This window comes from Eptatretus burgeri, chromosome 6, assembly GCF_056783735.1.
Source record: "Eptatretus burgeri isolate ZD-2024b chromosome 6, Ebu_testis_v1, whole genome shotgun sequence".
NCBI classification, from domain to species: Eukaryota; Metazoa; Chordata; class Myxini; order Myxiniformes; family Myxinidae; genus Eptatretus; species Eptatretus burgeri.
Genome location: NC_140966.1, coordinates 61345606 through 61369686, shown reverse-complemented (window position 1 = coordinate 61369686; position 24081 = coordinate 61345606). Strand labels below are relative to the sequence as shown.

Sequence of the window (24081 nt, the reverse complement as noted above, 5' to 3'; positions counted from 1 at the left end):
TCGGACTAACGCCGGGAACCAGTCACGGGTGGACCTTTCGGTCTCACCGCGATCGAGCCAATCAGCCCCCGCGTGGGATAGGGTTGCTCGCCAAATTCGACCTACCTAAGTACCCACGCGGAGGGTAGACCGGGCGATCGCACCTCGCCGCAGGTCGACTTCGGACACGGGCCACTTAAGCGACCCGTTCCGTACTATCAGAATAACCGAGCGGTGTTATCGTCGACCTCGACGGTTTGATTAATTATCGGGCGTATTCAGCCCACTACCAACCCTTTACGTGAAGCAAGATGAGGGTTCAATGGAGGAAAAGACGAAGCGAAGCGGGAGAACAGTTCAACAATAAAGCACATTTATTCGCGGCACACGGGAAGCACACAAATACAATTCCACCAAAAGCACACAAAAAAAGAAAACACAATTCCATTTACACAAAAAGCAAATATAAAAGTGAAAACACAGTGCAGAGCTAATACCGACTACCGAGCACACGGCAACACTTATACAATTCTACCTCACAGACGGCGCTGACAACACATACCCAAAACCAAGGAAAAGAAATACCTCAAGAATGAGGCGGGCCTGAGGCCGAGACCGGGTCGCGCCTACCCGTCTGGTGATGAAACGCGGAGCGGCGATGGCCCCGCAACCCGCGGGCCTCGTGGACGGTGTCTGGTAGGGGGTGGGAACGGGGCCCCCTTGGTCGCACTATCTCAGCGCGGGGGGAAACAGGAGGGGGTTGCTGATGCTCGGGGTATAGAGGATCTTTATTATCCCTGGTGTGCGTCTCCACCTCGGCCAGGTCGCGCTGCCGGCCTCCCTCGGGCGTGCAGCTCCTGGCACCGACGCGAGCACCCCCTCGTCCGACTCTCTTCAGCTTCTCCAGCCACTGCAGGCTTCGGGCTCCAGACTTCCACACTCGTCCCCTCCGTTCCGACTCCTTCTCCTTCTCCTTCTCCTTCTCCTTTTTTTTCTGACTGACGAACACCGTCCTTTTATCCCCCCGTAACTTCGCCTTTGACCCCCTCCCTTTGACCTTTCACCTCGCTCCCCATTGGCCCGAGAAAAAGTGGGCGTGAAGGCTTTTTGATCCACAAATTTGCATATATCGATCGCCCTGGGGGCGGGGCCAATTCGCCCCTCGCTCACCGATTGGACGGCAAAAAGTGGGCGTGTGTCGTTTTTGATCCGTTTTTGAAGCACAAAATCCGTGATTTTGTACACGCTGTTCGACGCGCGTTCTGCATGAGTCCAACACCGGTACCCACAGCGGGGCAAGAACGGTGGCGATGCTACGGTTGCGAGGTGTGACGGGAAGGTCGTGGCGGTTGTGGTGAAGCGGCGTTGTGGTTGGTGGTTGATGTTGTGGTTGTGATCATGGCGGTTGGTCCAAAATAAAGATAGTAAAAGAAAAACGGCTATCCTGAAGAGTCGCAGCTCGCATAAATGACATGTATTCCCACTAGACAACGGGTTTGGGCCTAACTACACATGCACTTACCGAGATACCTCACCTAAGGGACCTGAATGGTGGTTTGCGAATTTGGTAACCACAACAATATATATATATATGTATATATACATATATGTATATGTATATATACATATATGTATATATATATATATATATATATATATATATATATATATATGTATATATACATATATGTATATGTATATATACATATATATATATATATATATATATATATATATATATATATATATATATATATATACACACGCACGCACGCACACACACACGCACGCACACACACACACACACACACACACACACACACACACACACACACACACACACACACACACACACACACACACACACACGTGTCTGTCTGTGCGCATGCATATCGCCATTTTTCTCAGATGGCTGAACAGATCTTCGTCAAATCATCAGAGGTTCATCAGTGAGTGTCGGGGAATGTTTTGGGCAAAAAAATTAGAAAATTATCTTCAGATGTTCGTCATTGAGTGTCGGGGAATGGTTTGGGCAAAAAAATAGAAAATTTTGAAAAAACAAAAATTCGATTATTTGGGATATTTGTTTTTGAATCTCTCTATCGTGCCTAAGCCTTTGGAGCCATGCGAAAGGTGATATTAAATGATCCCCGACCATATGCCTTAGTGTTTGTGGGGAAGTATTTTATGTCCCCATTAAAAAAAAAAACAAGAAAAAAAAACAAAAGTTTATCTTTTCAAAATGACAAAAGTATTAAAACAGCATTGGCATTGCAGGGCACCCCTGCTCGTATTGAATGAGGCAATACTCTGTATGTATGTGTGAACATCTGGAAATCAAAGAAAAAAAACAGGGCGAGGTATCTCCTCTAAATTTTGCATTTGTGTTGGTAGTACCCAGGTCCAGGCCATGACCCCTGCGATGGGGAGGGGAGCCGAGGGTGGGGTAGATGCCCTCCGATTTTCGCCTGTACATGTGCCACAGTGCAAGTGGTTTACTGATCTCTGCTGTAGTCAGGTGGAATTATTAGCCCGAGCATAAAATATATTTGCCCCACCTCCACCTCTATCCCCTCCAATTCCTCCCTCTGCCCACCTCCCTCCCCAAAGTAGGTATGTGTAGTCGAGGAAATGTGAGACATATCCGTGGAAGAGAGGTGTCGAGTTCCTATAATTTCCTGTTTATACAACTGATACTGTGGATATATATATATATATATATATATATATATATATATATATATATATATATATATATATATATATATATATATATATATCGATTAAGTACACACACCACACAGACACACACACAGACACACTTCTTTTAATAATAGATGCAAAAATCTCATCCGTATAACGTTCGCCCCAAACCAAACAAACCATATATTGAAAACAACGCTCACAGCTCCCAGCTCCCACCCTCCCCAACAGGATTAAGTCATCATTTTGAAAGTTGATTTTAAACTTACCCTGTACATTCACAAACCCCAGATATGGCCTGCCCATCAGTATTCAGAAGCATCCAAACCAGATATGGTGTGTCCCTCCAACTCTTTTGCTGTGTCGAGGCATACCCCGGCTTTCTCTCAGGTATTTTTCCAAGTATATTTGGCTTCTTTTAGAAGCTTTGTGAGTCATTTTAGGTCAACATCCTTATCGGGCATGTATGATAGATGTTCAGATTCTCCGAAGATCGCTATTTCAGGGATTTCTGCACATGTGCGCTGAGCATTCTCGGTTGGATTACATCATTTTGAAAGTCTCATGTTATTCCCACGTTCTTGTAGGGTTGGCCAGAGGGAAGCTTTGTCCAAGTCTTTCATGAACCAGCTGGCCAGGCCTGACATTCGACTAAGATTCGGGAAGGAATTTGTAATTTGGTCATGGTGACGGCGATAGTTCACTAGCTCATCTCGAAGGACAACGTGGGATCTTTAACATCCACCAACTAATACCAACAGACAGGATATGCCCAGTTTAACGTACATAAGAGGGACGGCACACACATTGATGAATCACCCTGCCTGTGAAACACCCAGCTAGAAACGCTCAGTTTATAGCTTGGTCGAGATCCAAACCTAGGGTAGACACGTTAGATGCGAGTGTGCATCCCCCTCGGCTATCTTGTCAGCCCAGACATTAGGACACATCAATATACTTTGAGATAGATTACAAGGACCGATAGTGTTAACTGAAATTTGAACCCGGGTTCACTACATCATGATCCACGGGTTCAGACTGGAACACAAACAGAACAACTTTAAACACAAGGGGTGAGGCTTCTTTATGATCCCCTATGACTACTACAACTACGAAGACCCCAGTTAATTCACACTTTTTGTGTGGTGGGCGGGAGAGTTTTTTTGCTTCAAGTCTTTCACGAATCAGCTGGCAAGACCTGGCGAAGTTGATTTTGGCAGGAATTTGTAATTTGTTCAGGGTTCCAGTGATTGTCGTCATCATTGTTGGGATGGTGCACGTGCCTGCTGGTTCACATCATCTTCTTGCAAGGGCACAGCGGTGATGCTGATGCAGTGCCCCTTGTTGGTTATGGAACAAGAATTTGTAATGTGTTCCGGCGATAGCTCGCTTCCTCTTTGCAAAGGACACCGTGGGGTCTTTAACATCCACAAACGAATGCTGGCAGATGGGACGCCAGTTTAACGTCCATCCAAGAGACGGCACACACATTTATGAACCACCCTGCCTGTGAAACACCGGGATGAGAGTTTGTGGTCGGGTTGGGAATCAAACCCAGACAAGACAGTTCTCAAAGCGAATGAGAGCCTTTTTAATGAATGGATCATGACGTGACCTCCATTATAGAGCGTGACCCCTTACACCAAACAGAGCAGGAGCATTGCGTCAGAGCACCGGCACACAATGGCTTACTTTTTGTAGACTTAGTGGAATCTGCAGCGTCCATAAACTAATAGTATATGGGACAGCCACCTTCGTTTTTGTCCACACCCGAAGGAAGTCCTGCTTAGAGATGCAGTGCCCCCTGCTGGCCACTGTACCGGCACAGCACCTCCAATTGGAGAGGGGAGGGAGAAGGGCGAAAAGTGAGGGGGGAACAAATGATCAAACTCAAACCCACACTAAAACTGGTCTATTAATGGTTATCCTGCCGTTTTGCCTTGCACGGACGTCGCTCATACACCTCCGGGTCACACAGAAGACTCGTGTACCCAGTACTCTCGACTCAGCTTTAACAGCTCCACAGATAAAACAGGACCGGGAACATTCAAGGAGATAACTCGCAAGTAGTGTAAAAGGTAAAGACGTCAAATTAAAGGAGGAAGATGCACTCGTGGATATGCAAAATTAGGGCATAATTTGAAGGAGATATATACATATTATATAATACCCGGTTAGGGTGTGTGTGTGTGTGTGTGTGTGTGTGTGTGTGTGTGTGTGTGTGTGTGTGTGTGTGTGTGTGTGTGTGTGTGTGTGTAGACACACCACACACAATCCGCTACGTGTCCTGAGTTCATAATCTGGTTTTGTGCAGTTGAGTAAACCAAAGCAATGTCGATGGTGTTGCATAGTTGCACCTGAACCCATCATGCATGTACACTACATGGCCAAAAGTATACAGACAACTCTTCAAATTAGTGGATTCGGCTATTTCAGCCACGCCCATTGCTGACAGGTGTACAAAATGAAGCACACAGCCATGCAATCTCCATAGACAAACATTGGCAGTGGAATGGATCGTGCTGAAGAGCTCGTGACTTTCGACATGCCACCGTCATAGGATGCCACCCTTCCAACAAGTCAGTTTGTCAAATTTCTGTCCTGCTCGAGCTGTCCCGATCAAATGTAAGTGATGTCTGGTATTGCAAAGTGGAAACGTCTTTGAGCAACAACAGCTCAGCCACGAAGTTGTAGGCCACACATGCTCACAGAACAGGACCGCCGAGTGCTGAAACACAAGCACGGAAAAATCGCCTGTCGTCAGTCGCAAGACTCACGACCGAGTTCCAAACTGACACCGGAAGCAATGTCAGCACAAGCACTCTTCGTCGAGAGCTTCATGAAATGGGTTTCCATGGCCGAGCAGCCACACACAAGCCTAAGATCACCATGCACAATGTCAAACGTCGGCTGGAGTGGTGCAAAGCTCACCGCCATTGGTCTCTGGAGCAGTGGAAATGCGTTCTCTGGAGTGATGAATCACACTTCACCATCCGCCAGTCCGACAGATGAATGTGGGTTTGGCGGATGCCAGGAGAATGCTACCTGCCTGAATGCATAGTGTCAACTCGAAAGTTTGGTGGAGGGGGAATAATGGTCTGGGGCTGTTTTTCATGGTTCAGGCTCGGCCCCTTAGCTCCAGTGAATGGAAATCTTAACGTGACAGCATACAATGACATTCCAGATGATTCTGTGTTTCCAACTTTGTGGCAACAGTTTGGGGAAGGCCCTTTCCTGTTTCAGTAGGACGATGCCCCAATGCACAAAGTGAGGTCCATACAGTAATGGTTTGTCGAGATCGGTGTGGAAGAACTTGACTGGCCTGCACAGAGCCCTGACCTGAACCCCATCGAACACCTTTGGGATGAATTGGAATGCCGACTGCGAGTCAGACGTAATCGTCCAACATCAGTATCTGACGTCACTTATGCTCTTGTGGCTGAATCGAAGCAAATCCCTGCAGCAATGTTCCAACATCTCGTGGAAAGCTTTCCCACAAGAGTGGAAGCTGTTGTAGCAGCAAATGGGGACCAACTCCATATTAATGCCCATGATTTTGGAATGAGATGTTGGACGAGCAGGTGTCCACATACTTTTGGCCATGTAGTGTATCTCGCTCAGTCTTTCATCCTCTTTATCGTCCCGTCCACTAATACACTGTCTCCCTCTTGTGGCAACGTTGGGAATACATCGAATGGTATACGCATGATAATTCACCTTCAACATCTGAACTGTGTGCAGGCAGGATGGCCTCCAAGCTGTCTGCCTGCTCGCCTGGGTTCGAATCCCGACCCAGCTATAAACTGTCATTTTGGTGTTTCACAGGCAGAGTGATTCATCAATGTGTGCCGTCTCTCGGATGGACGTTAAACTGGATGTTACGTCTGCTGGGATTAGATGGTAGATGTCAAAGATTCCATAATGTCGTTTGACGTTGGTGGCACTGTCTTTTTATGAAGCACCTATTGAGTGCATATCCCGAGTAGCCTTCAGTACATCATTTAAAAGTCAACCAAAGTGCCTTGTCTAGCACAGCATTGTAGAACAGACAAGAAAGTTTAGGATGTATAAAACTCGCCTTTGAGCTGTCTCGTGTGGGCTTGATTCCCGACTCGACTATAAGCTATCCTGAGAGCAAAGAAGAGGAGAGTTAAGACGGTAGTAAGGCAGGGGTCTTTTACTCAAAGTAGTTAATGCATGAAATGGTCTTCCTGGAAAGGTAATGGCAGCAGAAACAGTAGATAATTTTAAATTGAAATTAAATAGGTACTTGGAAGTTATGGAGATGGAGGTGTATGTGGTTGGTGGCAGGACTTTTCAGTAGCTTGAGCATTGATGGGTGATTGTGTGAATCTGTGTGGAGTGTTGTTGGTGGGGGTCTTGTTAAGGGGTGTTGTGTGGTTGATGTGTGTTTCTCACCAAACAACCGCCTTCACCACTCCTCTCCCTCGAAAGAAAAAAAAAAGGACAAAAAAACAAGGTGTCAGGTGGTAGCCCGACAGGTATGACGAAAATCATGCAAATGACGCCACTGTCACCTTGACCTTTGACATATAGAGTCAAAAAACATTTATAGCCTCACTTTTGTCCTTCAGAATCCTCTGGTAAACTTTGACGTAGATATCTGAAAGTATTTGTGAGTTATCGCACTCACAGACTAACATACAAACAAAGGAGACAGACCGCCATGTGATGAAAATTTTTAATTTTCATCATCACAAAAAGCACAAACAAAAAACGTTTTGCATTTTTGTTTTTTCTTTAAATTGGTCTGGTGTTGATGTGACACAGGCACGATGGGCCGAATGGCCTCCTGCGTCAAATTTCCCTGCGTCAAGCCGACTGTCCATCTCTTAGCTGTTAAAAATCCCACTGTGCCTTTCGATAAGTAGGCCATTGTGTGCTAATTCCTGTCCTAATGTACAGGGGTATTACATTAGCAGTGTGGCTGCACATCAATGGTGATTCAACTATCAGGCCAAATTCAACACAATCCCTGGCAACTATGCATTTTAGAGAAAAAGCTAAACCAGACATAAACTTACTTCCTCCCTGAAAGTCAATATCAACAATCTCGTAAAGACATGGTAAATCTAAGTTTCCTTAAGCTGTTACATTTTGGTGGATTTGAACCAACAACCTTGTAGATGCTACTACTGTATCCTTACCTTACCAATCCCACCCTGGTGAAGGAGATTCATCAATGAGTGCACTGTCCTTCAAATGGATGCTACTAAAGTGGGTGCCCCATCTGCTAGCACTGGTCGTTGGTGCACCTCAAACGATCCCACGGTATCTTTCGCAAAAAGTAGAAGAGGTATTGCTGGCACCCGGAAAAAAATTACAAATTCCTTTCCTAGCTTACAGGGAGCACTGCTTAAGTGGCACAGGATGGGTCCCGATAATACAGTGCCTTTAGAAAGTTTACACCCACTTTCAAATTTTTCACCTTTTGTTACCCTATAGATTGGAATTAAATTGCATTAAATCAGACTTTTTCCACCTTTATATTTACACATCGTAACCCTCAACTTCCAAGTGAAAAACAAATTCTACAAATTTCAGAAAATTCATTAAAAATACAAAACTAGAATATCTTGGTTGGATTAGTGTCCAACCCCATGAGTAAATACTTGGTGGAAGCACCTTTGACAGCAATTACACCTGAGTCTGTTGGGATAGGTCTCTATCAACTTTGCACACCTTGATTGGGCAATATTTGCCCATTTCTTCTGTACAAAACTGTTCAAGCTCAGTCAAGTTGTGTGGGGAGCGTTGATGGACAGCAATCTTCAAGTCCTGCCACTGATTTTGATTGGATTGAGGTCGGGGCTCTGACTGGACCACTCAAGGACATTTATCTTTTTGTTCCTTAGCAACTCCAGCATAGCTTTAGCTGTGTGCTTCGTGTCGTTGTCCTGCTGAAAGGTGAACTTCCATTCCAATTTCAGCTTTCTTGCAGAGGGCAGCAGGTTTTCCTCTCGGATTTTTCTTTATTTTGCTCCATTTATTTTCCCTTCTATCCTGACAAATGCCCCAGTCCCTGCTGATGTGAAATATCCCCATAACATGATGCTGCCACCAACATGCTTCACAGCATGGATGGTGTTCTTTTGGTGATGTCTTGTGTTGGGTTTCAACAAACATAACATTTGGCATTTAGGATAAAAAGTTGCATCTTGGTTTTGACAGACCACAAAACATTTTACCACATAGCTTCAGAATCTCCGGAGTGTTTCTTTTGCATTCCTCAAATGGGACTCAAGGTGGGTTTTTTTGTGCCATGGCTTCCTTCTTGCCACCTATCGTAAAGACCAGGCTTGTGGAGTGCTTGGGATATTGTTGTCACATGCACACAGTGACCAGTCTTTGCTATAAAGGCCTGTAGCTCTTTCAAAGTTGCCATTGGCCTCTTGGTCGCCTCTCTGATCAGTCTCCTTGCTTGGTCATCCAGTTTGGAGGGATGGTGTGATCTCGGCGGGATCTTGGTGGTACCATACGTTTTTCACTTCTTATTATTATCTTAACTGTGTTCTAAGGGATATTCAAGGCCATGAAAATATTTTTATACCCATCCCTGATCTGTGCCTTTCCACAACTTTACCCTGGAGATATTCAGAAAATTCCTTGGTGCACATGGTTGAGTCTTTGCTGTGAAATGTACTACCCAGTGGAGAAAATCTCCAGGAACAGCTGATTTTATTCTGAAATAATCAGAATCACTTCAATTTAACACAGGTGGAGAACAATTAATTTGGTGTGTGATTTTGAAGGTGATTGGTTACATCTGAGCAAATTTAAAATTGCTATTTTCAGGGGGGTGGACACTTATCCAACCAAGATATTATAGTTTTGTATTATTATTTAATTTTCAGAAATATGTGGAATTTGTTTTTCACTTGGAAGTTGTAAGTTACGATGTGTAAACAAAGGTGGAAAAAGTCTGATCAATGCAATTTAATTCCAGGCTACAAGGCAACAAAAGGTGAAAAATTTGAAAGGGTACAATCTATAGGCACTGTCCAATACAAGTTGAGGTACCAGGCAATCCCGGTGCTGTTCTAATCCTGTGGTGCTAGATTAGAACAGTTCCGGGCAACGCCAGGTACCCCATCCATCTGTCCTGTTGGCAATTTGAAGAAATCAATTATATATTAATTTTTTTGTGGGGGCCGAAACACTGTTTTTTTGTATACATTGTTGAGGCTTGTATGAGAGCGAGCACACAAAGCACAACGGGGGGGGGGGGGGGACATGAGACAAGAGAGGCAAGAGAGGGAAGGACAAAACAGTGGGGAACAGAAACATTGGGAGATCTGTGAAAGGGAGAGGGATGGGGCGGGGAACACATGGTACACAAGATGGACATTACAGGGACTTTCAGGAAGGAAAGCAGGGAATTTGAATGGAGTAGGTTTGGGATGGATTAACGGGGGTAGAAAAGATCGAGGTTTTGGATGGGGGAAGACAAGAGGTGGTGGTGAACAGCTGTTCTGAAGGCCTGGAGGGAAGAATGGGATTGAACAGAGTGAAGGGAGTTTATTCCAAAGGCGGGAAAAAAAGAGGAATGAAAGAGTGAAGGTGAGCAGTGATTCGTGATTATCCTAGGGTCCTGAGTTCAGATCCCACTTGGTCATTGAATTAATACCAGGTGTGGTTGATTGAGCCTGTCATCCTTCCGAGATCGGCAAAATGAATACCAACTTGCTGGGATGATTGAGCCATTCGAGTATCCTGTGTCAGAGTGGCGACCTGTCTAGGATTGTGCCCAAGAACCCAGGAGACTGCTTTGGCAGCACCAACACTGTATAGAGTATGGGTCCTGATGGGTGGATGGATGGATGGATGGATGGACTCAATGGTGAAGCATCAGTTTAAAAATATTTGGATCTGGATCCAGATCTTCACCAAAATTGAATCAATTCTTCCTTGTCACACCCCGAACCTGTCCACCAAGTTTTGGCGGAATCAGTCCACAACTTTTTGAGATATCGTGTTATACTGGATTATCATTTGTGGCCCTATCTCTCAATGGTGAAGAACCACTGAAAAAATTATGGTATTAATTTCTGGGTCTTCACCAAAATCGAAACTTTGCATCTTTGTCACCCACCCAAACTGTCCAACAAATTTAGTCCGAATCCGTTAAGAACATTTTGAGATATCCTGTTCACAGATAAACAAGAAGGCGTCAGGCCGTAGCCTGACAGGTATGACGAAATTCATGCAAATGACATCACTGTCACTTTGACATATATATATATATATATATATATATATATATATATATATATATATATATATATATATATATATATATATATATATATATATATATATATATATATATATATATACATACACAGTTTATAGTCAAAAAACATTGACAGCCTCACTTTTGTCCTTCCGAATCCTCTGATAAAGTTTGATGAAGATATCTGAAAGCGTTTCTAAGTTATCACACTCAAGGCAAGCAAACAAACAAGACAGACCAACATATGATGAACATTTTCAATTTTCGTCATAACAAGCGGGTGAAAACATCACCACCACCCACCTTCGGTGGCAGAGGTAAGGAGTTTGAGAAGATTGATTGATTGCTTGTGTTCTCTGCCTGTAGGCAGGTCCTTCGCTGCTTGGCAAGGGTGATACTGAGTGGTTTGCCAGTGCCTCTCAGCAGTTGGTCAGGGCTGGAATTTGCAATTTTGCCAGGGTGCCAGTGATAGCTCATCTATTCTTCACGAAGAACACTGAGGAATCTTTAAGATCTACCAACTAATGTTGGCACACGGGACACCCATCTTGAGATCCATCCAAAGGATGGCACAAACATTGATGAATCACCCTGCCTGTGAAACACCAGGATGATGTTTTAATTTTATGGCTGGGTCGGGATTCAAACCCAGGCTAAACAGCTGAGAGACGAGCACGTGTACCACTAGGCCATCCTGGCAGCCGCTTGATAAGATATGCATCAGAAAAAGTGTTCTTTGCAATCGAACGGAAGGGGAAAGAAGAAATTTAGAAAGAACAATGAAGGAATAAAAGAAGGCTGCATTAAAATGAAGATGAGCCATAAGATGAAGTGAAAGTGTTATTTTTTTTTCCAACTCTTAATTTATTTTCCAATAGCAAATACAACCCGTCGCTTCACTGACGGGAATATTAAGGGGGGTGGTGGGCGAAGAGGCAGAGGAGAGATAGATACAGATCTTCAATGTAACTCTCAATTATTCTGGAAGGACAGAACAAAATACGAAGCAATAAACAGAGACATTGCAGGACAAACTGGGATGTGGAGAAATGTGTGAGGGTTCACAGAAATTCTACCTCCCGTGCAGGATTTTTCACAACTCCAGTCACAGGAATGTGCAAAACCCCTCCTGCTCGTGGGTAAAGGTATCTTGATGCCATAATGCTGCAATGTGTGTTTGTAATGCAAGATGGATCTTACTTATTACAGAGACAGAGACAGAGACAGAGACAGAGAGAGACTGTAAAAACAAGAGAAAGAAGAACCCCAAAGAAGAGAGGTGCAAAAGGCAGAATTTTAAGTTTGAAAAGGCAAGAGAGAGATTCAGAATCTTTCAATAAGTGTTTGTTTGCTGTTGCCTTAGTGGCAAGCCCTTTAATCACAAGAGAGAGATTAGCCCTACAAGACCAAGAAAGAGGCAGGGGATTTGAAAAATTCCAGCAAGAGGCCAAGATTAGGAAAGCTCGTTTATATACAAGGGATAATAGTTTTATGAGAGGTTTGAAAAACCAGTAATTACAAGATCAAGATGAATTTTCTTCCAAGCAGCTGAAACATTTGCAATTAAACATTGAATTCTTCTTTTCAATCCATTGTATGTGACATTCTGTAGATTATTCCATAACTCTTTTCTCAGCAGTGAACACAGTGTGTTCTTTGGTTGTAAATCACCTGATGCTGTTATTGTCGATCTAATCCTTCATTGAGTGGAATTCAAAGCTCCACTCACAATAGAGTCTCTGTCTAAGTTTCAATAATAAAAGGAAGGTTATTTATCAGGGGTGTTACCCAAGAATGCTTGGCTTCTTCTCCTCCTCTCTCTCTCCCTCCTCTCTCTCTCTGCTCTCTCTCCCATGTATTGGTGAGTGTCAGGATTTGATGCGGCTTATAATTCGAATTCTGTCATTTGTGCAATTATTACTCATCTAGTTACTGTTGCCTGTACAATTGTTGGAGCTGGATATCCCTGAATTAATTTGCTCATAAACAGCTTCGAGCATCCAAGCGGGGGTTACAAAGCTCTATACGAGACGGTCGAAGAAACTGAGAACTCTGTTCCTACCACCATCCAAGGCCAGTATTACGCCGAATCACACTACTTCTGCAACCAGCATTAACGTCTTGGAATTTGTTGTATTATACCAACAAAGAGCTAGAAAATATCTATTAAATTTTACGTACTGCAACATTTATATTGACTGTTTGGTGATTGCACGTGAGAACATTAAATCCAAACAGCGCACCACATATTTCCAATTAAATGGAGTTGCAATTATTGCATGTCTAATTCGCATTGCAATATCACTCACCCTTTTGTGTTGACTATGAATACATGATGTACATTAGCTCCTTATTTTCTCTTTTAGGCCATATTCCCGATTGGCTCAATGGAAGCTTGCTTCGTCTAGGTCCTGGTTGTTTTGAGGTGGGCTCCGAACCATTCTTACACCTGTTCGATGGACAGGCCCTAATGCACAAGTTTGATATTCGCAAAGGCCACGTGACATACACCAGCCGGTAGGTGATGCATTGTCGTGAACATCCTGAATTTACTTGTTCATTGAAGTTTTAAAATCCAACTTTTTTCAACATTTAATGCTTACTTGCAGCTTCCTGCTCACAGACAGCTACGTACGAGCAATGACAGAAAAGCGTATCGTTATCACGGAGTTTGGAACATTCGCTTACCCAGATCCGTGCAAAAACATTTTTTCAAGGTGAGTAAAAAAACTCAAATTGAGGATGAATTTCCATGATGCTTCATTTGGGTCATGTCCATCGGGCTCACTGACCTCGCTGGATGTTTTAAGTGTTGTCATGTTTCCATCTTGGTACTTTATCCATCCTAATGTAATCAAAACAATGGTTTGAAGCTTTAATTTCATATACTCTTGTTCAGAAGCTTCTTCTTCTATTCTCCAGGTTCTTCTCATATTTTCGAGGATTAGAGATTACAGACAACACTTTAGTCAATGTTTATCCGATCGGAGAAAGTTTCTATGCAAGCACAGAAACAAACTATGTCACAAAGGTGAACCCTGACACGCTGCAAACTCTGGGAAAGGTATTATGACACATAAACGAGAAGTTTTACAACCATTGCAATTCATCGTGTGATTTGAATTAAATGCTCACTCTTTATGAGTGATTAATATCAATTGATAATAATAATTATTAATTATTTATCTGGTATTATCATCTCATCATTATTACAAGGTATTGATAATATTATCAATACCTTGTAATAATGATGAGATGATAATACCAGCTAAATAATTACATGCTCAAGAATTTTGGCATTGCTGTCTAATAACCACAAGGTGTGCCGACTCACTGCTTCCCTGATGGGATTAATGAAAAGAAAGCCAATTGTACTTCATAAACATATTGCATATCGATCTGTGAGTCTCAAGTGAAACATGCAAAATTAGAAGGGCACTCTTCGACGTCACAGATATGCCTCCGCCCAAATTATTACATCATTATACATACTTCTACCAAGTTTGAGTTAAATCCCTGAACCCAGATTCAAAACTTTAAATAATTTTGGCTGCCAGACTATGCGTCTGATCAGGTTGAAATTTAAACCATATATTCCCCATCATGACGAGAGCATAATTGTGACGTTTCACGTCGATTGACGAAGCGGCTCAAGAGAAGTAATCTTTTAAGATTTTTGTTCAATCCAATATGGCTGCCAGACCATGTGACCTATTAAGTATTTGTGAACACCCCAGTATCCCCAAGGCCTGAGGAACATGGGGGTGAAGTTTCCCCTCGATCTGTCAAGCCATTCTAGAGAAGAATATTTTTAAAGGTTTATTCTTCAAAAAATCATAGCTATCGAACCTTGTGACCTATGACATTATAGGTGGAGAACTTTTTGTCCCTCTTGGATAGGCGAACATACTTGTAAAGTTTTGCCTCAATCTGTTCAGTCTTTTTGACATTTTTGAAAGTTTTTATGTTAAAAAAAATGGCTGCCAAACCACGTGACCGATGACGTCATCAATCGCCCCCCCCCATATATAATGTAGCCCGAGATGACACTCAAACAAGTTTGAATTGCGGACATACCCCGTGGGAGTTCATTCGTACAACTCTCAGGTGAGCGATAGCACGGACGACAGATAGTTTTGATAATAGGATAACAATAGGGCAGGGCAGGGATGTTAAATTGCCAAAGTTATTTCGATCACTTGACCAGAAGTCTGTCAAAATGGCCGACTTAGTCAATTTTGGGGAAAATCATGTAAATTCCTTCAAAAATCTTGTTCCCCATATCCACTTGTGAGAATACCTCCAAATTAGGGTCACAACATGAGGATAGGGTCCTGATGATAAATTGGGGAAGCCATGATGATCATGTTACCGGAAGTGTCAAAATAGCGGTTGTGCAAATTCCTTCCAAAATCTTTTCTTGACCCACTTGTCAGAATGCAAACAAATTTGAGTTGCAACATTATGGTATGGTGGGGATGTTAATTATATTGTGGAAGTCATGTGGATCACGTGAACGGAAGTGTGTCAAAATGGACGATTTCGTCAACTTTTGGGAAAATCACATTAATTCCTTTAAAAATCTTCTTCTCCAGACCCACCCATCACAATGGTACCAAATTTTGTTTCCAACATCAGGACAGCGTCGTGATGTTAAATTGCGGAGGTCATACCGATCACATGACCGGAAGTGTGTCTAAATGGAGGACTTCATAAATTTTTTGGAAAAATCACGTAAATTCCTTCAAAAATCTTCCTCACCAGATCCACCAGTCAGAATTCTACCAAATTTGGGCTACAACCTTAGGCCAGGGCCCTGATAAGCTACGGGTCCAGCGGTCCTATTTTTATTATTCAACAAGCAAATAACCCGTCATTTTGTTGACGAGAATATTAAGATGGGGGGGGGAGGAAGAGGGTGGGAGGGGAGAGGGAGTGAGGTGGGGTGGGGATGCAAGTAAGGGGTGGGAGAGTAAGGAAAAGGGGAGCGAGGAAGTGGGTCGAGCGAGGAAGGGGGTGTAATATGTACACAGCAAGAGGGGAGGGGAAGGCAGTGCGAGTGGAGGGGAAGGCACTGTGTGGGGAGTGGAAGGCACCATGAGGGCAGGGGAAGGTCGGGGTATCGGAAGGCAGGGGGAGGGGAAGGCAGCATGAGGGGAGCGGAAGGCAGTGTGAGTGGAGGGGAAGGCAGCATGAGGGGGGGGGAATGGGAGTGGCAGCATGAGGGGAGTGTAATGCAGGGTGAGGGGAGGGGAAAGCAGTGTGAGGGGAGGGGAAGATACCATAAGGGGAGAGGAAGGCAGTGTAAAGGGAATTGAAGAAAATGTGAGGGGAGTGTGAGTTATGGCAGTGTAAGAGGAGTGTAAGCAGGGTGCCAGGGCATTACCAGGGTAGTAAAACACACCTAAACAGCAACGTTTTCTTTTTAGCCACTGTGTTCTGTATAAAACCTGGCGGCAGCATTTAAAAATTAAAACCCATGCTATCTACCTGGCAAAGGTGTGCCTGTATGCTGCATTCCCACCCCCCCCCAACCAATATGCATTCCTCCAACCTTCTCCCATGCACACACCTCACCACATGTGTGTGCTGTCTTCATACCTCTTCATTTTCAGCAACTGCGGACTATTAAGAAAGATATATATATATATATATATATATATATATATATATATATATATATATATATATATATATATATATATATATATATATATATATATATATTGTGGCGAATTCGTGCCCGCCGGCGTGCGAACGGCCACGTAACTCGAATCGTGGCACGTCGCCCACCAGACGGACAATTCTGTCGTGACCCTCTCGGAACAACGCCGGGAGCTAGTCACGGGTGGGGGTTTAACCTCATCACGATCATGCCAATTGCCCACCCGCGCAGGATAGGATTGCTCGCCAAATTCGATCTATCTAAGTACCTGCGTGAATGGTCGACCGGGCGATCGTACCACGCCACAGGCCGACTCCGGACATGAACCGCTTAAGCGGTCCGTTCCGTGCTACAGTGATAACCGAGCGGTGTTATCGTCGGCCTTGGCGGTTCCGATTAATTACCGAGATGTTGCACCCACTACGAATCCCTGATGTGAAGCAGGATGGAGAGTCAAACAAAGGAAAGGACGCAGCGAAACGGGGAACAAGTTCACCCAAGCACGTTTAATTCACAGTCACAATAATCAAAATGCATATATAAAGCGAAAGCAAGAGTTAAAACCGACTATGCGCACACACGGCAACACTTAAACAGTTCTTGTCGGCAACAACAAAAAAGGCAACACTTAAACAGTTAAACTTGTCGGACAGGCGCCACCCACAGTCATTTACACAAACCCAAAGACAAGAAAAGTGGCGACTTCCCTGTGGGCCGTCGAGTCCTCCTCCCATGTCCGTCGGCATGGTCGCGCCTGGCCCCGACTCCTCTTGCGGTCTGCGAGCTCTCTCCGGCGTGGTGCACCGAGCTCGTGCCGCGCGTAGCTCGCGTCGTCCGCCCGACAGCTCGGACGGGGTTTTGGGGAAACGGACAGGGTTTCCGGCGCTATCTCCGCGCGGAAGCGGGGTCTCGGGACCGCACCGACAGAAGGCCAGACCAGATCACCAGCCAAGACGAACGACGAGACCAGCTCCAGGACGAAGAGGAAGAGGACGAGGAAGAGGAAGCACGCCCCGCCCATGTCTGACTTTTATAGCGTGGGGCTCCGCCCTTCACTCCGCCCCGTTTTTGGTTCCACCCTCCTTCGAGATGGTTCTAGAAAAGGGGCGTTCCCTCACCCCAACCGCCTCACGCTGTCCATCCACCAATCGGCGGCGAGCTGCACCTCCCCCTTCCCTCACACCAAGCGTGGGGAAGAATGGCGGGAAAAACCCACCAGCAACGTTGGCGGTTTTTGTTTGTTTGAAATAAAAGATAGAGAAAGAAAAACGACGAACTGGAGGATCGCAGCCTGAATGGATCACATAAATTCCCTCTATACAACGGGTTTGGGCTAACTACACATGTACCTATCGAGATATCTCACCTGAGGGCCCTTTATGGTGTAATGCGAATTTCCACAGCCATAACTATATATATATATATATATATATATATATATATATATATATATATATATATATATATATATATATATATATATATATATATTTATATATATATATATATATATTTCAGCGAGGGGCATCGAGAGGGGGGTCAGGGGGGGTCACTGCCTCGGGGTCCAGGATGTTGAGAGGGCCGAGGTTCTCCTGTAACTGTAATTTTAATAAAAATGTAAGATAGAAAGGGTGGGAGTGGGTGCCCCGAGGTTGTTTGCCTCGGGGCCCATGCTGGCTCTGCCCCTGATTACAGCCGATCACACAAAACGGTGACGAGCAAAAAAAAAACCTTCTTCACTTGCAGCAACAAAAAGTACCGCTCCACTTGCAGAAACTACCGACTATTGATATATTGTAGCAACTATTTGTATATTCATGTTCATATTTTGTAATGAAAGCAGATTGCACAAAATCGTGAAAAAGAAAACGGCATGCGTAATTGTCGAAAAGAAGGTCCCTTTTGGGCTGTGTCGCCATGGCTTGCAAAAAAAGTTTACAGATCCGAGCATGGCGTTGCGCCCAATGAAGTTGTACTTTCTGCACATTCCTAAATCTTTTCTTCACTAAATATAATCATCTGAGCAGGAGAAAAAAATAAGCTTTACAGTTGATGCTTTGCTTAAATAAATATGTAGTGATAAAAATCACTAATTTGTAAAAAATTTCAGATTTCACTCCAGATTTCGACACTTACTCTATTTAGTCCACAATATCCGATTCTCAAATCAGATATACTGTATAATTCGATTATATACTTCAATCAGCCCATTAGAGTGGATCGTGTTTCCAAAGCAAGGCATGTTTAATTGGCCGAACAAAATGGCGAATTCAGACCCCAGCAGCTGGCTGAAAGAGGGTTAACGAAGGATAATGCCTGGATAAAGGATAGAATTAAATAAGGTCATTAATTATCTTCAAAAGGGGTGTTTTAATGAACCCAAACAGCCAATTTTCACTTATGCAAAGCTTCAGGTTGCTGGGTTTCATGGCTTTGGAGTTATGGAGGACACACACACACACACACACACACACACACACACACACACACACACACACACACACACACACACACACACACACACACACACACACACACACCATTAGAGATGACAGCCAGAACCCTTTTTAAGGAAGTGTAATGGATACACACACAGACGGACACATGCTTCTCCTTTTAGTAATAGATGATGCAGGTAAATATTTATATTATCACCCACCCTTGTTTTTACAGCGAACGAAAGATTGAACATAAATCACATGCAGGACAGGACATATAATAGACATCAATGCACTTTTATGTGGATTAAATAAAGACATTATTAGACGATGAATAAAACACATTTGGTCCATCAGATTTGAACCCGAGTAACCTGCATTATTAGCTAGGGGCCCATATGGGAACACGAACAGGTCAACCCAAATAATTGAGGTTAGAAATTGTTTTTATATAAATTCTCATCATTCGCCAGATACATATTGCTAGCTCACTAGTTGTGTCACCAGTTACTGGTCAAAAACGTTAGAGAATCAGTTGGACTAATTTTGGCTTGAATTATCATAGCAGCAAGATATTGCATCATTTATGCAAGCACTAGAAACACCCAAAGGGGGGTAGGGGAGAATGGGGAGCTTGAAAGGCCCTGTCAGTGCACAGCCCAGGTACTATAGAGGAGAGGCATGCCTGGCTGGGTGGGGGCATCACTCTAGTTTGCAGCTCTGCACCTAACGCAACCCTTCACAGGGTAGTTTTCGGCCATCTCCTCTTTCCCCCAGGTTGCACGTGTTTTTAAACTGCCCCCACCTTCCGCCGTGAAGCTCCATCACCACCCCCCTCCCCTCGCTCACTCACCATTGGGCAAAACCTAATCTGGGAGGAAGGTAAACCATTCCCCCAACATGCACCCAGATGGTCTTGGTGCTACAAGACCGGTCGGGAAGGTGGGGGCGTCTTTTCTCGCCTAAACTACGAGATGATGGTCCACCCAAATGCGAAAAAGCACGTAAACAGATTACACATGCACAGACTACAGAGGGTAGAACATTAAATATGGGTTCACAGGGATGGGCGTTATTAGACACACATAATAAGGAGGGTGAACGATGTCTGTCTTTTCACAAAGCGACACAAATCTAATATCACAATTAGATTACCCCATGCTTATTCTAATACATTTAATACGGCTATGAGAACTAAACGATGCTAAGCAATGTTACCCCCAATAAGTCATTTCCACAACAGTATTATCGACAACAGTTATATCATTACAGCAGAGGTGTTCTAAAAATCTCCTTGAAGACAGTTGTGCTACAAAACATGCATTGTAAGATATATTTTCAACTTCTCCCCCCTTGAATGACATTACCTCTTTGTGCGTGAATTTGACTGCAGGTAGACTTATGCGACTATTGTGTCATAAACGGAGTAACTGCACATCCACACATTGAAGCCGATGGAACAGTTTACAACATTGGGAACTGCTTTGGTAAAAGGATGAATTTTGTGTACAACATCATCCGAATCCCTCCAATGCAGGATGGTGAGAAATAATTATTCACTAGCATAACCCGCGCTCTGCGCGACATGTTGGGGTGGGTGTGTTTGAGAAAGGAACTGATGCAGAGTATCAGTAGTAATTTTACTTTAATGCAGTAAGTGGAATACGATTTCACTGTTTCAGAACCATTTTGTTTACTTTTTTTTGTACCATGCACCTCATATGGTCTTTGAGATAATGTAAGCCGAATATCACGTTACTCGAGCGCAGAACAAAGTTGAAGATAGCGCGACACAAAACCACAAACTCGCAAATAATATATAAGATATAAGTAGAATTAAAGAAAAAAATTACATATGACTCCTCCTATGTTTGTTGCATTCCCTGTTTCGTTTTCCCTTTGCCCCATTATGTCTGTATTTTTTACCTCCACCACCGAAGGTGAAGGAGGTTATTAGTTAGGGAATTTTAGCAAATTGTATTGACCATCTGTGAAAAAAATTGCTTACCAAAAAATTTCTTCACTAATGTATTCATCTAGGTGTCTACTAACACCTATCAATTAGTGCAAACCCAAATCCTTGTGGAAAATTCTGGGGAGGCAATCAAAGTTCGGGTACTCATAGGGCCTGTGCGAAAAAAAATCGGAAAATTAACTTTTGCCAATATTGACTTGTGGGATGTCTAACTAGGCGTTTTTTGGGTGCTGAATTGATTCCAACCATTATTTTTGAGAAAAAAAAACACTCCTTGATCATATAAAATGTATTTTATTGACATTTTAACAGAACTGTGCTCAATGGAAATGTTGCTTCGTCAGCTTTTACAACCTTATTCATCAAACTCCCCAGTATCTTCCTCACTCCTCTCGTCATCCATCTGGTTTATGTTCAGGCAAGAGTTACCATGACAGATGCCGCAAGCAGAAACACACTTGACTCCTTGCTTTTTACAGCAGCACCTGAGTGAGCTGCAGTCCCCCGCACAGTTGCAGCTGGCAAACATCAGGAGGTAGTCTGGTGCAATGGGGTCTGTAGAAGGGACTGGTGCATATCGTTGCTCAGTGAGTTGCCATCCATAGTCCCGGGCATCCAACGATGGACTTTGCAGCATCAGCCAGTCTCTAGTCTGGAGGTAAGCTCGGAGAGAGTGCTGTGCTGCAGCTCCTGTTGTCGGGGGAAGTTTCTCAGGTTTTATGCTCCCAGTAGCAGTTCGCTTGCTGAAGATGTCGAATCTCAAGTCTTTGGAGGATTTCCCATGGAACATGAGCATGAAAAGATCACAGCCTGCTTTAATGATATCACCTTTCTCAGCTCGGATGTCCATAAACACGTCCATTGCCCTCTCTGTTTCATCAGTCTTGCAGAGCTTGCTTAGCAAAGTTGGTTTGCTAAACCCAAAAATTGCAGACACTGTATCGCAGCCAGAGAAGCTGTGCAAGAAGATGAGATACCTCCGGTATAACGCTGGGAGGGCCTCCCGGATCTTTCCGACATCGTAAGATGTTTCTTTGGCTGTCGTGAGGAAGATCGGATGGTCTGCAACACGATGAATCAGCATAACCAGGACGTCTGTGTCCTCAGCCCTCACCTCGACAGGGGACTCTCTTGCCTCATCTCGAGCTGCGCGGATGATGGAGATGTCGGCATCATCAGAGCATTGCTGTACACTGATTCCATTCCTACTAAATGTCTCAGCAAGGAGCAGAACGAGCTGGGCTTTGTTGTTCTTGTTATTGAGGAAATTTTCTCTTGCAATGATGATTTTGAGATCCAGACGAATCTGAATGTCACAGCATGCATTCTTTGTTCATCTCAAGTGGTCATCGTCCTTGGTGGAGCTGCCATATCCGTCAAAGACCACCGTTATCCGGAGGCGATGGCTCCCCATGGACTTCACAAACCGGAGGTAGCTCTCGGCAACATACTTCCAAGTAAGGTTAGCCTCCCACTTGACATTGTGCAGGAGCCACCCACCATCAACCACAAGGCTTGTGCAGGGGGGTTGTTTGATAGGTGCCACACATGTCTTCAGGGACCTTGTTTGGGCAGCCTTGTCTGGCTTTCGCAACTTTTGATTTTTGTCAAACAGAGACATCGGTTTTGGCGTCAACTCAAAGCGCAGAGCTTCTTTGGTCTTGACTTCACGCTCACTGATGACAGTGAGGCGGTTGAATAGCTTCAGTGAGTTAATGACCAGCTTCTCGCCATTGACTTTGGGTCCAGATCTGAGGCTTGCAAGTGATTTGACCTTGTGTTTGGTTACCATTGCATCCACAACAGTTTTCCCATCCATCTTAGCCTGTATGGCTCTGCCAACTTCTTCTGCTTGATCAGCGTTGAGTTGGTCTTCGGGAGTGCTGCTGAACCAAGTTGAGAAGGACACCAGAGTCTTCTTGTCCCGTGTGGCATCGAAAGAGTTGACTTCCTCCAACCACCCAACTATGGTGTTGACAGCATCGTTATCTCTATTCATTTGGGCTCTTTTAACGTCGGTGTGGACAGGTACCCTACATTTGACCATGCTTCTTTCTTGCTCTTGGTGAATGAACGAGAAGTGGTTCAGAGTCTGAACCCAAGACTTATGAGAAGACTCATTCCAAAAGCGGCCTCTGTTTAGACCACTGGAGGATTTTGCCTCACGCATGAGTGTGGTTTCTATCGTGATGTCGGTCCATGTGCCGGATGTAAATAAGACATTTTTTTGTAAACAACAGACAGGACATGCAATTTTGACACAAACCAGACAGAACACACATACAGTGATGTGTTTTAACATTAATAGGTCCACTCTACGATTAATATATTCAACTTCTATTGAGTCCGGTACACAATAATTTTATAGCTAAAAGCTCTTAACTAACGTCAGCTAACACAGAGAATTCTACTGAGCATGAGCACAAGTATAACCAACAATATAGCAGTGGTTTCAAAAATGTTGTATGCTGGTTTCAGCACAATTTGAACAATCTGAATCAATTGAGCCAAATTACCGCAAAACACAGTCTGAGATATCTAAAAATTGTATCAAAGCAATATTTTACGGCCAGGGATTGATTTTTCCTCAAATCTAATGGCTGGAATCAATTCAGCACCCCAAAAAACCCCGAGTTAGACATCCCACAAGTCAACATTGGCAAAAGTTAATTTTTCCGATTTTTTCGCGCAGGCCCTCTGAAAGATTATATTTGACAGTCAGACCCAAGAGTTTGAGTGACTGAACTTCCTCAAGAGGATTGTCAAAAAAATTAGATGGGAGGGTTTGGAGAGAGAGATAGAGATATAGAGATAGAGATAGAGATAGAGATAGAGATAGAGATAGAGATAGAGATAGAGATAGAGATAGAGATATATATATATATTGAGAGAGATATCCCTGTGTCGTAAGAGGCGACCAGGGTTGCGTCAGGAAGGGCATCCGGCGTAAAACATGTGCCAAATCACTATGCGGATCATACGGATGATCCGCTGTGGCGACCCCTAACGGGAGCAGCCGAAAGAAGAAGATATATATTGAGAGAGAGATATTACTGCAGAGGGTGGA

General features: G+C 43.8%; 1 protein-coding gene across 8 annotated transcripts in view; it reads left to right on the top strand.

The window, feature by feature from the left end:
• Positions 1-24081, top strand: part of RPE65 (retinoid isomerohydrolase RPE65) — a 65864-nt gene that overhangs the window by 706 nt on the left and 41077 nt on the right. The window contains exons 1-6 of one of the 8 annotated variants that reach the window (XM_085885315.1): positions 2987-3072; positions 12927-13009; positions 13303-13453; positions 13546-13653; positions 13859-14000; positions 20433-20580. In XM_085885315.1, the coding sequence (XP_085741441.1) occupies positions 13407-13453; positions 13546-13653; positions 13859-14000; positions 20433-20580 (445 nt within the window). In that variant the 5' untranslated portion in view covers positions 2987-3072; positions 12927-13009; positions 13303-13406. Of the gene's footprint in view, positions 1-2986; positions 3073-11234; positions 11254-11303; positions 12798-12926; positions 13010-13302; positions 13454-13545; positions 13654-13858; positions 14001-20432; positions 20581-24081 lie in introns of those variants that run through there. The other 7 variants (XM_085885311.1, XM_085885313.1, XM_085885307.1 and 4 more) reach the window with 7 other exon arrangements.